Source organism: Molossus molossus, unplaced genomic scaffold (genome assembly GCF_014108415.1).
Source record: "Molossus molossus isolate mMolMol1 unplaced genomic scaffold, mMolMol1.p scaffold_m16_p_3, whole genome shotgun sequence".
NCBI lineage: Eukaryota > Metazoa > Chordata > Mammalia > Chiroptera > Molossidae > Molossus > Molossus molossus.
In genome coordinates this window covers 48673505-48689690 of record NW_023425366.1, presented here as the reverse complement: position 1 = coordinate 48689690, position 16186 = coordinate 48673505, and the positions used below count along the sequence as shown (strand labels likewise).

At 36.0% G+C, this 16186-nt stretch overlaps 1 protein-coding gene across 7 annotated transcripts in view; it reads right to left on the bottom strand.

Moving 5' to 3' along the window:
• Positions 1–16186, bottom strand: part of FCHO2 (FCH and mu domain containing endocytic adaptor 2) — a 130824-nt gene that overhangs the window by 64911 nt on the left and 49727 nt on the right. For all 7 annotated transcript variants that reach the window (XM_036279600.1, XM_036279599.1, XM_036279596.1 and 4 more), the window contains 2 exons: positions 11801–11899; positions 10278–10374 (listed from right to left, as the gene is read on the bottom strand). In XM_036279600.1, the coding sequence (XP_036135493.1) occupies positions 10278–10374; positions 11801–11899 (196 nt within the window). The remainder of the gene's footprint in view (positions 1–10277; positions 10375–11800; positions 11900–16186) is intronic.

The window sequence follows — 16186 nt, the reverse complement described above, 5'->3', positions numbered from 1 at the left end:
TCAGACTAAAAAATTATCTTCTGTTTCAGCCCTATTTTTTAATATATACATTTATACAAGTCCACCATTGTTCTGAAATAATTTTTAATTAATGGTAATTGGTACAACCTGTTATATCAAGAATATTAAAAATACAGTTTGAAGTAAAGAGTAGATAACAGAAGATTTCATTACTGTTTCTTCTGAGACATTAAGCTTAATTATAACTGTGTGCAAATTCATGATCAGAATTCTCAATGATTATTCCATTATGAAAGAAAACCACTGATTAACATGAAAAATTTCTCTACAACTAGGAGCATCTAAAACTATTGGCTAAAATATTCCCCAATCAACATGGACAACAAAGCTGTGGACAAGGTGGAGAAGGAGGGGGAGGGGCGAATCGTGGGGGGGGGGAGACAACGTTGCTAACAAAAATAAATAAATTAATTAATTTTAAAAAAGGGAAGAAAATGTTCCCGATATTTCCAAAAAATAAAATAAAATGTTCCCCAATCTAAGATTAACTTCGTTGTTCCAGTTTCCATTAAAATAGAACAGATTAACATTTGGTGATAAGCAGAATAAAACAGTCATAAAAGTGAGTTGACAAACAACGTCCTAATGAATTTATTAGCAGTACATTCCTTACTAGGGTATCTTATGATATGAACTTAAGTCAAATCAGAAAATGGCCTAATTAAAATTTTAAAGACTGCAAGTCCACTCTCTGCAAAGTTGGAAGCTAAGATTTCATTAAACGAAAGGGCAATGAACTTGTTCTTAGAGTCCTTTAAAGGCCTATATTAATGGTTGACAAAGAGGTAAGAACTGAAAGATCAATAGAGGTGAAGGATTTTAGTATGTGTAGCTGATAACTAGCAACTTTGTACTTGGTATAAATATTATAAAGAATGAAAAATCTGTCCAGCTGGAGTGGCTCAAATGGTTGGAGCATCAGCACATATACCAAAAGGCTGCTGGTTTGATTCCCCATCAGGGCACATACTCAGCTTGCAAGTTTGAGACCTGATGGGGGCACATACAGAAGGCAACCGATCCATGTTTTTCTCACAGTGATCTTTCTCATGCCCTACCCCCAAGCATGTCCTTGGGTGAAGGTTTAAAAAACAAAAGAATGAAAAATCTCTACTTAAATTACCAACAGCTTATTATGTATTATGAGTTTTACCACTCACTCACAAAGCTTGAGAGATATAACCACCTGTCAAAGAAATCTGAGTTTACAAAAAAAGAACTAGAAATGTGGTTAATGGAAAATTCTCCTACACAGTATCACAACATGTAATTTGTGCCCAGTAACCATTTACAGAACCTCTAATACTCAGACTATGGGCTTATTCTAGAAAGAAAAACAAAACATGAATGCCAAACAAATTATGTCACTTACAAATATGTAAAAATATGTCTAGAAATACTTTTACAACATCTCCTTAGCAAATATAGTATATGTTCTTTTAAGATTTTCAGATACCCTCACTTCTGTGAAAATAGTAACAGCATCCCTTAACTCTATAAAAATTAATCCCTTTAAACAAAATTCTACATTTTTAAAATCACAAAACCCCTTTCCTATACCAAATATAATTTGATGGCTTTTCTCTTTATCTTTTCTTAAAATCCATTTGAAATATGAAAATGTCCAATAAAATAAACTATTCAAAATGGCATTTTAAAAATATAAGATGCCAAATCCTTTCAAATTGTAGAATGTATATTACAATTTTTTAACTGAGTACCATCCACACATATGCCTTTCTATAAAAGATTGGAATACTAACAGTCTGTGGTCTAATAAAACTAAATATACCCTTTTAAAGAAAATACATTAAATCACTCATGAAAAAGATTTTTTCAATGGCATATGTTCCACATGATGCTTCACATGGCAAAGCATTGCGTGCCTGGCTCAGTGCCAGCTAACAGCTCAGCTGGATATCAGTGCACATTCTGACCCCCCTTGCAGCATGTCACTTCTGAACTGTTTCACAAGTACAAGGTTTATTCAACTTTTCCCTCAAATGCTGTCCACTGCCCATCAATCTGCTATTTAATCATAAGATAAGTTACTTTTCTTGACAGTACCAAAGCCAGAGTGAGAGTCAGAAATCGTTTGCTACAACTGGAATTTCAACTCTTTTAGGCTCAATTAATTCTGTTGTCAAAATAAGTAACTGCTTTTAACGCTTAAAATTTTTTTCAAATCCTCATCCGAGGATATTTTTCTATTTATCTTCAGGGGAGTGGGGGAAGAAAAAGAGAAAAAGAGATGTGAGAGAGACACATTGACTGGTTGCCTCCTGCACAACCCTGACCAGGGCCAGGGACCGAACCGCAACCGAGGTATGTGCCTTTGACGGGAATCAAACCTGAGACTCTTTGGTCTGCGAGTTGATACTCCAACCACTGAACCAACCCAGCCAGGGCTTAATGCTTAGATTTTATGCTAGGCCACAAGGGCAATTTAGTTTGTATAAAAGCAAATAAGACCACTTTGGCTCTGTCTCCTGATGCTCTTTTACACATTTTCTAAAAAGACAATTGATAGTTCAATTAAAGGCAGAAGAAATTAAAGGCAGACCTCCAAGAGGTCAATTGTCTAGAGCAAAACAATTCTCATATATGGTGCTTCAATCATCAGGTAGAAATAAATTATTTTAAAAAAGGAAAAAAAAAAAGTTAACCAAAAAAATGCATCCTAATCTAATCTGAATAAAACCTTGTAAGCAATGTTATAGGTGAAAGACAATTTATTTAAGTCAACTTTAATCACCACAAATATTTTGTGGATAATTTAAAAATGTGAAATATTTAATAGTTTCCATTGTTTTTGGAATCAATTCTAATTCTCAGGTCACTAATGGGGCAAATTTTCAACTTTGTCTAGTTAAAATCTAGCCTCAAAAAGCAAATAATAAATCTGGGCTACTCAAATCAAGCATATTCCTGCATATGCCCAACTAAAACGACAGAAAACTTGGTTCTAATTTGAAGCCAAAACAAAACATACAAACATGCGCTGACCCCAAAGTCTAACAAAAAGAATGATAGTGCAGGGGGGTAGGGGAAGAGGGGGTAGGAAGGGAGGAGAGAGACATACGTGTGCCTCACAATAATGAGAGCCAATGTCACATTCTCAAGCTTGCTCCTGGGTCTGTGGAACGCAACACAGCCACATTCCTACATGCCTGGGATGATGAACCCAGTACACTAACATGAAAAGCATCAAACTCCAGTTTGTGGTGATATGCAAAGGTCATGGAAGCCCAAGGTCTGGTTTTACTGAGTGCTTGCTGGCTGATTACCTTGGATTAGTTACCTTCTCTTTCAGAACCTAAATCATATCATTTTTATAAATATGAGGAATAGCAATAATACCCTTTACCATATTTTCTTTTTTCTTTCTCTCTACATACAGTTTTTTTTTATTTTCTTTCTTCGCCTGCCAGGTCATTTACAAGTAAGTTACAACATTAATGTCACTTCACTTCAAGAGTATTTACTTTAATAAAGGGCTTATAGAAAAAATTTTCTCAATCCAGTGTTTCCAAATCTCAACTCCTAGTTGATAAGAATTACCGCGAGGGCTTGTTCAACCACAAACTACTGTGCCCCATCTGTAGAGTGTCCTATTTGGAAGATCTAGGTTGGTGCTTGGGAATTTACATTTTTAACAAATTTCTAGGTGATACCCATGGTCCTGAGATGACACTTTGAAAACTACAGACCTAGGGAACCCATGAGTCCATAGCCAGATATTCAGTAAGTCTAGACAGTGCTTCTCCAATTTTACAGTGCATATAAACTGCCAGGGAATCTTATTAAAATGCAGATTCTGATTTAGTAGGACTGGGGTAGGGTTTGAGATTCTACATTTATAACAAGCATCACAAGCAGTGAGAAATTTAAAAATACAGTGGTACCAAGGCCCACACTAGACCAATGAAATCAATATTTCTGGGATAGTGTACTGTTTGTACATTTTTTTTTAAAGAAAGAGAAATAAAAAGGGAAAAAAATGTCTATAAATGATACTCATATGTACCCAAGGCTTGAGAATTAATGCTGAAGCAAACTTAAGAACCAATGTCTTAAATCAAAAGAAACAGAATTTTAACCATGGAATTTCATAGCTGTGAAACCTTCCAAATTTTCATTGAGTTCTCCAAACAGAATCTTAGCTTTGAGATATAATCTCCTCCTACATCCAAAATCTGACAATGCCCCCATACTCCCAGACTGAGTCATGTTTTCACCTTCTGCGATCCTGATAAAATCTTGGGTAATTATACCCAGATCACTATGATCTCTTTTCTTTGGTAACTTCCCCCTTCTCTGCAAGTGCTGCAGAAGCCATGTTTATAGTGCATGACCTAGTCAGAACTGACTGGACTAGAAAGATTACCTGATTCAAGATTACTTGAACCACATTCTTTCTTCCAGAAATTTGGAAAGGGACAAAAACTTGAATTAATTCTGAGCTGTGGCTGCAATTAAGAAAAAGTAAATGTACCTAGAAATTATTAGAAGATGTCTGAAAAAGCAAAGAAAGTGATTCTGCAAAGAAAAAACAAAGCCATAGAAATACAGAGATCAAATAAAGAAAAATGATACGTAGTGTGCCTACAGGTTTGGGTTTCTTTCTGCAGCCTGGCTACATTCCTGATTTTGGATCATTGGGATACCTCAGTTTCTGTCCAGTATGTTTCCTTTTAGGTTCCAATGGGCTTGAGTTAGCTCCTTTTACATACTACAAAAAGAACTAAAACTGTCATTATCATGCACATGTAAAAGTTATAATCAGCTTACTTTCCTTTTTTTATTTTGTTGCCAGTGTTTATACATTTAACATTTTAATGGCTATTTCAAGTTAAAGAACTGAGCTTTCCTTAAACAAACCTGTGCAAAAACAGTTTAATCTTAATTCACAATTTAGGATTATTATTATGAGAATCAGTTACTGTGATATGACTGTAGATGTCACTGGTGTAGAATGTCAGATTAAATGGTTTCTGTGGCCAAAAAGAACAGCAGAATCAGATGCTGAAGAAAGATTGTGTATTGTTATGAGCTACACAATTCTAATTATGATATATCTGCTACTACACTACACAAGAAATGTATTCTCTAACACGGAGTAGGCAACCATTTTCTATAGAGTCAGCAGTAATATTTTAGACTCTGTGGGCTACTAGGCCTGTCACAACTATTGACCTCTGATGTTGTATGTAGTATGAAGCAGCCACAAACAATACACATAAGTGTGAATGTGTTCAAAAACTCTTTTATGGACACTCAAATCTAATTTTTTGTAATTTTCATGTATCACAAAATACTAGTCTTCCTTTGTTTTGCTTCTGCCCTAATCATTTAAAAATGTAAACCCATTTTTTGCTTGTAGGCTTCACAAAAATAAGCAGAGCAAAATTTGGCTCAATGGCCATACATAGTTTGTCAACTCCTGCTCTAAAGATATAAAAGAGAATCATTATCCGAAGGCACATACATCCCACAGGACAGAGTTCTACACCTCTGCCCTAGGTGGCTAGGACACAATAGGTAGAGGTGTACTTCACAGAGTGGAGCTTTTCTATTTTATTTCCTTTGAGGGCTCTCCTCTTTTACTCTCCTGTTTGTGCTAATCTACATTATACTCTCCTGGGCAACTGCAGCTCATCCCAGGCTAACCACCTGAACCTGTCTCCAGGGTCCCTTTCTCAGACTCTCCAGTGGGCTGACAGCAGCCCCACCTTGGCTCACATGTCACTGTGACTTTTATTTCTCAGTGAGCCTAGGCTCGCTCCTATTGCTTCTTTTATCTTAGGTCCTTCTTTGTTTCCCTGTCCCCAGCTTTAATAAACGTAACCTCAAAATAAAAAACTAAATAAATAAAATTAGCAGAATGACTATAAAACAAGAAACTTCAAAAATGTGGATTTTAATCTCCATTGGCAACTAAAATACATGAGAATAGATAGAAATACGAGGGTGATGTTATTAGAACATAAAAGATACTCAAAATTAGAAAACACCTGTTTATTCATGACCCTTTCAGACCACAGGTGCTTTGATATTCCAAGCATTCAATTACAGTGACTCAAATTCCAGCAGAGCCAGGCAGTACTATACTTGAAAAGTAATGTCAAAAACAGTATGGAGGTTCCAGCAATTCTACTTCTGAGTATTTATCTGAAAGAAATGAAATAACTATCTCAAAAAGATATCTGCACACTCCCATGTTCACTGCAGCACTATTTACAATAGCCAAGACATAGAAACAACCTAAGTGTCCATTTACAGATGAATATATAAAGAATATGTGGTGTGTATATATACAGTGGAATATTATTCAGCCATAACAAAGAAGAAAACTCTGCTATTTATGACAGTGTGGACGGAACTTGAATGAAGTGGACGGAACTTGAATGAAGTAAGTCAGAGAAAGACAAATATCGTATGATCTTATTTATATGTGGAATCTAAAAAAAATAAAATACAGAGAACAGGTTGGTGGTTGCCAGAGGTAGGGAGGGAGTGGGGGCTTAGTAAAATGGGTAAAGGTGTTCAAAAGGTAAACTTCCAGTTATAAGGTCAAAAAGTCCTGGAGATGTAACACACAGCATGGTGACTAGAGTTAATAATATTGCCCTGTAGTTTTGAAAGGTAGGAAAGTAGTTCTTAAGAAAAGTTCTTATCACAAGAAAAAAATGTAACTATGTGTGAAGATGGATATTAATTAAACTTATTTTGGTAATCACTTAGCAATAAGTATATATATCAATATCATTTCAAACTAGTACAATATTATGTGTCAATTATATCTCAATAAAAAAGTAATGACAAAAATGTCACTGCATATAATAACTAGTATAAAATACTTTCAATGAATAGGAAAAAAATCTTAATGCTTTCAAAGTGTTTGACACAGAATAACTGAAGACAAAGTTTGGGGTTTTATCTTTCAACAGAGAGCTGACTAAAAAAATAGTCATTTTTCAGCACAAGAAGAATAGATTAACTTTTTGGTTTACAAAGCTTTTAAAGAACTGGGCCTCTTTTTAAAATGTGTATTCCATAGGACTAAAACTAATTTAAGAAGAAATTCATCCACCAGAGGGGGCCCTTACAAAACAGAAGAAATAAAATGTTAACAGCAATCAATGACATACAAATTGAAGGTTAGAATACATCTTACAAAGCAAAATTCTTTAAGTCTATGAATTCCATATAATCACATGTAAATTTTTTATTGCTATTTTTGATAAAATCAAAATTTTCATCATTGCAATGGGCTCCAAGACTCATTTGTTCATGTGTCCATAAGCTGAACAAATTATGTATGAAAGCTGTAACCCAGTCACCCATAGCAAGTCAACTAGAGAAGTAATATTTATCCTTCCACTAAACTGCAGCCCCCCTCTCCTTATTTTAAGTTAGTTTTAAAGTCAGTCACAATGTCAACAGTCATTTTGAAATAGTCACCTAATTTTGGGTCTAGTGTTCTAGTAAAGCCCACATCACCATTCATAAACTCCCTCTCAACATTTAGCTACAGAAATTTTCTACGTCTACCTTGAGGCCAGTAAATTTACATTTATCAAGAAACAATAACCATTATTAGCTACCTATTAATTAGAAATATATTAATTTTTGAAAATAACATTTATTAAGTACTCAATAAATGTAACATTATCACATGTATACCTCACAACTCCATGAGGTAGAGGCTATTATTATCCCCACTTTACAGATGAGGGTATTAAGGTTTAAAGGTCTCAATGCTAGTAAAGAGTGGACCACAAACTACAAGAATAAGTACTATGCTGTACCACAAATAAGAAAATTGAAGTTTTTATTGAAGTAATTATAGATTCACATACTGTTGTTTAAAAAAAAAATACACTTTGCCTGGTTTCCTACATTATGCAAAACTACATTATAATCTTGCAAAAAAGGGTACTACTGATAATGATACAATCTACCAATCTTGTTCAGATTTCTAAGGCATTTTTAACCAGCCAATATATCTTTTATTCTATGTATATTTCTGAATGCTCTATATAAAATTATATGTCCCCCAATTGTTTTTACCTCTCTTAACTAGTCTTCACTTATCATTTAATCTCTTTTCAAGAAATTTTAGGGTTTCTCATTGTTTTGTAGTTATATATCTCAACACCCTATTCTCTCTATGTATGTAAACTTACTGAGTTCTATTCTAATTGCTCCAGTATATGGGCCTTGGAGTCTAGAATTCTGGCATTTAATCCCAGCTCTGCTATGTACTAGTTTAGGCAAAGCATTTAACCTCTCAACATTTCCATCATCTGAAAAATGGGAATAATAGTACCTACCCTCAAAGAGTTGTTGAAGATCAGTTTTCCTGCAAAGTGGTTAGCACAGTACATGGCACAGAGTTCGGTCCTCACTAAACTTTAACCATAATTTACTATTCGCTCACCAAGACTTTTCAAACAGCAAATCCATCCATTCCAAACTCTTAATATGCTAACCTTACCTATTTGGTCATTAATTCATTAAAAATGTACTGTTTATATATATAAAAAAGATAAACAGATGAATCATATATATAACTGTTCTTCACAAGTACACAATTATTAAATTTTAAGGTAGATAGCAACAATGTCAAAAAAACACAAGGGTACTGTTAAAGTTCTCTGGCACTTTTGATGATAGAAGTAACACATGACTTTACTAAAGAATTTATTCTTTAGAAAAATAAATGGAAAGACATGGGGTAGGAAAGGAGTAGAATGTAACATTTTCTAGAGTAAGAACATAAGGGCAACTAAAGTACCAAGAGAAAAGAAAGGGCTTGTACAGGACATAGCAAACAGTTCAGGCTAGCTGCACTGAAGTGTATCTGTAAAAGAAATAATGGAAAATAAGACTAAAGACTGGTCCTGAAAGGTTTTGAATCCAAGTCCAGAATCTGAATTTCATTCTGTCTATAATAAAAAGCCAAAGATTTATGAGTAGTGAAATTAAGAGTTCATAATTGTATAGACTGTACTGGTATAAAAAGGTTCCCAGACTTCTCTACAAATCACTTATCTATTTTCTTGAACTTCTTTACTGGACTGAATTACTTTCACCTATGAAACAAATATCTTGCAAGAACATGGTAGAGTAACTAAGAAATAGACTAAAGAATTCTGGCCCTGGCCAGTTTTGCTCAGCGGTTAGAGCGTTGGCCTGCGGTCCGGAGAGACCCGGGTTCGGTTCCCGCTAAGGGCACGTACTTCGGTTGCAGTTTGTCCCCGGCCCTGGTTGGTCGTGCGGGTGGCAGCCACTCGATGTGTCCCTTCACGTCGATGTTTCTCTCTCTCTCTCCCTTCCTCTCTCTCCCTCCCACTCTATCTGTGCAAAAAATGGAAAAATATCCTCGGGTGAGGATGATAAAAAAAAAAAAAAAAAAAAAGAATTCTGGAAGACTATGATGAGGAGAAGGAAATGAGCTACTTATTATATTTGATATATTATAACATGCTTATTAAAAGTAAGATACAGGATACTTGGAAACATCTGTTCATAAAATAGGAATTAGGACTCCTGTATTCATTTGTTCAATGGTGTGTCCCCAGTGTCTAAAACAGTGCCGGGAATACTGTTAGCCCTCAATTAATATATTCGTTGAATATATATGTGAATGAAAAGAGAAAACAATTATTAAATTTTAAGAAAGATGCCTGGCCAGTTTTGCTCAGTGGTTAGAGCGTTGGCCTAAGGACCAGAGAGTCCTGGGTTCAATTCTGGTCAAAGGCATGTACCTTGGTTTGGTTCCCAGCCCTGGTTGGGGTCATGGGGAAGGCAACCAATCAATGTATCTCTCTCACATCAATGCCCCCCCCCCCCGACTATGTCTGAAAATAAATGGAAAAATATCTTCAGGTGAGGATTAAAATAAGTAAATACATTTTTTAAAAGGTTCTTAATTGGCCTCAATGCTCTGAGCACTCAATATTCTACCCTACTCTTTCTCTTTGGCCTCTTGTTGCTAAGTTGCTTTAAAAAATATAAACTGCAATATATTAACTTAATAAAGGTTATAATAAGCATTTTAATACTAAATTATTAACCTCTAAAATGTTAAAACAAAAATCTTAATTTAACATATCATCAGACACAAAGTAAATGATACCCGATATTTTGCACAAATTTTTAGGTATCTCTCAAGCTCCATTTTGCAGTTTTGGAATTTAAAGGCAAACACATCCATTGCTGGATGAGAAATGTGAAGTTTATCATCTTACCAGGTCTTTCCTTCCCAGTGCCTTTTGATTCAGCAAATTTTTGTATCAAACTTTCAACTGTAGTGTTAGCCATGTTATTTATAAATTCTTCATGGACCTATTAAAATGAGATAAAGATAAATATTCTTACTGTATGTCAGACAAAACTTCTATAAAGCAATTAAAATTCATTACACCAAAATATATCTTTTTTAACCCAGAGACTTTGAAAACTTTCATTTACTTAACATGTTCTGTTACCTAAGAGTGTCAGTAGATCTGTGGGCACCAACTACTGTTTACATGAACCCCTGAAGATATGGCTGCATGGCCTTAGAATTAAATGCAGCTTCCTGTGCCCACCTTGGAATGTTTTAGAACATAATCCTTATGATAAATAAAAATTACAGGCAATTAAGACAGTTTAAGATCTTTAATAATAAAGAATAATAGATTTCATCTTTCTCTACTATATTTCAATGCATCCCAAATTGTGATCATTAAACCACTTTTATATTTTTGGAAAATTTCTAAACACAACTTATACAACTTACTATTTACTGAAGCTGCTGTTCTAACTTTTAAAACAGTAAAACTTTGCCCTGGCCAGTTTGGCTCAGCAGTTAGAGCGTTGGCCCGTGGACCAAACACGGGTTCAAGTCCGGTCAAGGGCACGTGCCTGGGTTGCAGGTTTGTCCCCTGCCCTGATCGGGGTCATGCGGAAGGAAATCAATCGATGTGTCTCTCTCATATTGATGTTTCTCTCTCTCTCTGCCCTCCCTCACTCCCTCCCACTCTATCTGAAGATAAAATAAATAAACTAGTAAAATTTCAAAAAGATATATTAAGAAATTAGTAACTTCAGAATTTTAATGTAAAGGGAACCAAACATAATTAATTTTAAAAGTTTAATTTGGCCCTAACTTTTATATTTTTGGAAAATTTCTAAACACAAATTGTACAACTTACTACTTACTGAAGCTGCTGTTCTAACTTTTAAAACAGTAAAACTTTGCCCTGGCCAGTTTGGCTTGGCAGTTAGAGTGTTGGCCCTCAGACCAAAGGGTCTTGGGTTCAAATTCCCAGTCAAGGGCACATACCTGGGTTGCAGGTTTGATCCCCAGTCCTGGTTGGGGCCAGGTGTGGGAGGCAACCAATCAATGGGTCTCTCTCACATCAATGTTTCTCTCTCCCCCTCCCTCCCTTTCTATCTAAAAAAATCAATGGAAAAATATCTTTGGTGAGGATTAACAAAAAATACATAATTTGAATTATCATCCTTGGTGGCCAAGCAATAAAAAACTCAGCCTATTTTACATTTAATACATGTAAATACATAATTTTTTTCCTGCCTTGCTGAAGCAAGGCCACCAACAATTTGGTTGCCTCCCACACGAAAAAAATGGGAGAGAGAGAGAACATATAACTACATAATTTTTATCTGAAATAATTTAGTATATTAAGTTATGAGTTTGAGATTTTTAAAAGAATCATAAATGAACATAAAATGTTCGTGGATCAGGTCAACAGAAGTAAAAACTTACCTGGCCTATTTGCAAATGAATTTCCTTTACAGCATTTGACAAGGATCCTATAATTTCCTTTATGTGAATGAGATGAGTTTCTTCAATGTCTTGAAATTTCTGAGCAGCAAATATAAAGAGTTACATATGTAAAATATATATATGGCACATATGTATACATATATGCTGAAATAAAAAGACCTTTTAGAAGTTATCTCAAGACAGATAACCAAATTTAGCAAGTTACTCATGTAATGTTTAGGAATGCTTCTAGACAAATGCATTTAGTAAACATATTAAAATATAGCAGTAAGAAAAGTTAACTTTTTGTTATGTCATTTCTCAAGTAAACATAAACTTTTTCAGAGTTTGAAGATAGCACAAATTAAATCCTATCATTGTGGTCAGAAAATAAGAAAATCCAGAAGATAAGAGTATCATAAAACCCATAGGAGAAGTGTTTCAAAAACTGAAAAACAATTAGTCAGCAGAGCAAAAACTGCCATTTACTTCTGAAAACTTTACCACAGGCTCTCAAATGTCTTTCTAATCCTTGCAATATTAATATGTAGTCTTCAAAAGAGATATTCTGTGGTCAAATAAATTTGGGAAGCCTATAAAACTCTACCTTAGCAGTTATCAGTTAATGGTGGGAATGCATCAGATCACCTGGAGAATGTTTTTAAACTACAAAACACACAGCCCAGCCAGCATGGCTCAGTGGTTGAGCATCAACCCATGCACCAAGAGGTTGCCAGTTCGATTCCCTGTCAGGGCACATGCCCAGGTTGTGGGCCCAATCCCCAGTTTGGGGCATGCAAGATGCGGCCAATGGATGTTCTCTCTCGTTGATGTTCCCCACCCTCTTCCTCTCTCTCTAAAAATCACTAAAGAAAAAAAAAAAAAACTACAAAACACATAGATCCTCCACTGCTACCTGGGGGGATGAGGGCAGAAAATGGTGAAAATGTTGTTTGGAAAAAATTCCCAGGTTATCTGGTATTTATTCCCCAGTAAGAAAAACCCTGCCAGTCTTGGCTTCACCATAAACGTTAAAAAACTGAAAATTACTGAATTAGAAAAAACATGTTTCATTGTGCTTAACCTAGTATTTTCCAAAATCCTTTGACTAAACAACCATTTTGTCTTTCTTTGTTTTTTCATTTTTTTTTTCCTTTATTGATTTTAGAGAGAGGGGAAGGGAGAGGGAGAGAAAGAAACATCGATGTGCGAGAACACTGACTGGCCGCCCACTGGGGATTGGGCCCACAACCTGGACATGTGCTCTGACTGGGAATCGAAGTGGCGACCTTTTAGTGCAAGAATCAACGATAAACCACTGAGCCACACCAGCTGGGCCAACCTTTTTATCTTTCTTCGTCTCTGAATATCTATTAATATCTCACAGAACAGTATTCCTCAAAACAGGATTTGGGAAATGCTGGACTAGTCATTTTAAAATAACATACATTTTGCCCAGCCTGTGTGGCTCACTGGTTGAGCATTGACCCACCGTGCACCAAGAGGTTGCCAGTTCAATTCCCAGTCAAGGTACATGCCCAGGTTGTGGGCCCAATTCCCAGTGGGGGGCATGAAGGAGGCAGCCAATCGATGTTATCTCTCTCGTCGATGTTTCTACTTCTCTCCCTCTCCCTTCCTCGCTAAAAATCAATAAAGAAAAATAAAATAAAATACATTTTATTTCCACTGCACAAGCCAGATTACCTTTTTCCCCTCAAATGAAATCAGTTCTAAGAAATAAGTCTAAATGCTTTGTTATTTTTTCTCTGGTTAGTTTATCAAGTTACATTCCATCACCCCATATTTAATGTCCAGTTTTCTTCAACATTAAATTCCATGATCAAAAATCACTAAGCCAAATGATCATGTCCACATTTGTGTTAAGCTTCTAAACTTCTTGAAAAAAATAACAATGCAATTATAGTTTTGACAATACTGCAACAATAATGCAAATACTTCAATCAATTTTATTCATGAGGAATGGCAGAGTTAAAATAGAGTGCTTGTTCTGACGAATTTTGACCAAGTCAATGAGAATACCAACATTGTGAGATCTTGAATTAGTCTCAAGAACTGAGGAATATTCAGCAGGAACATGATTCTATTTTATGTCTGTATTATAAGAAGTAACTCTCAGTTTAAATTTTTATAACTTAACAAGATATTGTCTCCTAGACAGGCAGACCCAAATCCAGAAAAGCTTGGTCAAAACTGCATATGACCCCTAATTCCAAGAAAACTATAGCCTTCTCACTCTCTTTTGAAACAGCTACAGTGAATAATGCAGATCCTTAATTATTTAGAAAAATCTTGAGCATAGAGCCACACACAAACTCAAAGCATGATTCAAATGCAATTCTGAAATTGTGCTGAGTTTTGCCTTGGCCAGTTTTGTGCAGTGGTTCGTGTCGGCCCATGAATCGAAGGGTCCTGGGTTCAATTTCCTGTCAATGGCAAGTACCTGGGTTGCAGGGTCAATCCATTAGGGCCTGGTGTTTTGGAATTCAGTATTTGGTACTTCTTAAATAAAGATAATATGGTGTTACCATATATTTCATAATACTATCAACAGGATCTGCAGTAGCATGTTTATCAAAAACATTAGTATTTGTAAAAGAGAACATGTATATTTAGTCTAAGCAAAGACAATATAAATAGCTTCACATCAGTTTAAGTCAAGTTTTGCTGTAAAATGAGTTATTACAAAATGCTTTTGGCCCTGGCCAGTTTGGCTCAGTGGTTAGAGCATCAGCCTGCAGTCCAGAGAGACCCAGGTTCGGTTCCCGCTAAGGGCACATACCTTGGTTGCAGTTTGTCCCTGGCCCCGGTTGGGTCAGGGCCGTGTAGGAGGCAGCCACTCGATGTGTCCCTTTCACGTCGATGTTTTGGAATCCAAAATTGTGGATAAGGGACTGTGAATAGTAGTATGTCCAGCCCAGTTTACTAAGATCCTCCAAAATTGCCCATTTGTTGTCTCCACTTAGGTATAGGCTGTTCAAAACTAAACATCTGGCCCCCTTCTGACCCCTCAATCTAACAGTTCTTCATCTAGTCTTTCCCGTTCATCTCTCTCCATATAGACTTACAAAACAAAACCCAGAACAGATCTTGATCTCCCTAGAATTCTTCCATCCACCCCACTCTTGCCATCTTCAAATGCATTTACTTCTCTTGTTCTCCAAGGCCGCCACATTGGCCTCATCCTTCTCACCTCACTACTAACTGCCTTCCAAACTGGACTCTTGATTCTCCTCTGTCCTCACTATAATCTATTCTTCACAAAACTGCCAGAATTATCTTTTAAAATGTAGACCAGATCATGTCACATCCTTGGATACTATCCTCCAATGTCTTCAAACTACTCTGAGAATAATCTCAAGCCTCACCATCACTTCTCCTTCCTCAGCTTTAGTAAACATTTTTTTACTTTCTATAATGTGATGGCTCTTTTAAATCTCTGGGTCTTCGTACCTATGGTTCCAAATGGCTGGAGCCCTCTGGCCCTAGAATGAGTCTCTTACTCATTCTTCATCTCAGTTTTAAATGCCACTTCTTCAAAAATGCCTTTAACTCCCTAATCCAAATTAGGTTCATTCTTCTTATTATCTCTCATGGAAGACTATTCTTCTCCCTTGTAACACTGTAGTAATTTACACCTTTATATTTAGGTATGTATTTAATGTCGTATCCCTCCTCTATACTACCAGAGCAGGGAGATACTTGTTTTACTTACGTAGATAGAGAATACACCCAGCACCTAGCACAGTGTCCAAAACATGGTAAATAAGGATGGATGCATGTATGCCTACATGCAGCAAGCCTTTTGGCTTCTGAGATGTGAGTCCTTCACCACTCCCAGGGAGAAGACTCCCTAGAGTCCAAAAAGTCAGATTCATAAGTCCTTCTTTTACCTTTACTGAATGCCCACCACGATCTGAAAACTGTTTTAAATGCTGAGAAAAATATCATTAAACAAGTCAATGACTGCTCTCACAGAATTTACATTTTTGTGGGAGAAGACAGACAACAAAAATATGAGTAGAAGAGCCAGTGTGCTTCACCATGTTTCTAGCTCCTCCAACATGATGACTAAGAATAATGTTCTAAGAAAAGGTTCCTCCACCAGCCTCAGTACCAGAGTGATGATGACGCAGCTGACTCATGATGAACAAGTAGCATAACAAATAAACCCTTGTCATTGTAAGCCACTGAGATTTAGGGGTGGGGTGGGGTCTTTGTTACCTCAGCATATCCAGCCTATCTTGACTAATACAATAAATAAAATTCATGGTATGTTACATAATTAAAGGTGCTACGGGGGGGGGGGGGCATGGTAAGAGGACAAGAAAGTAGGGATGGAAGTTTTAGGAATGATTCATAAAAGGC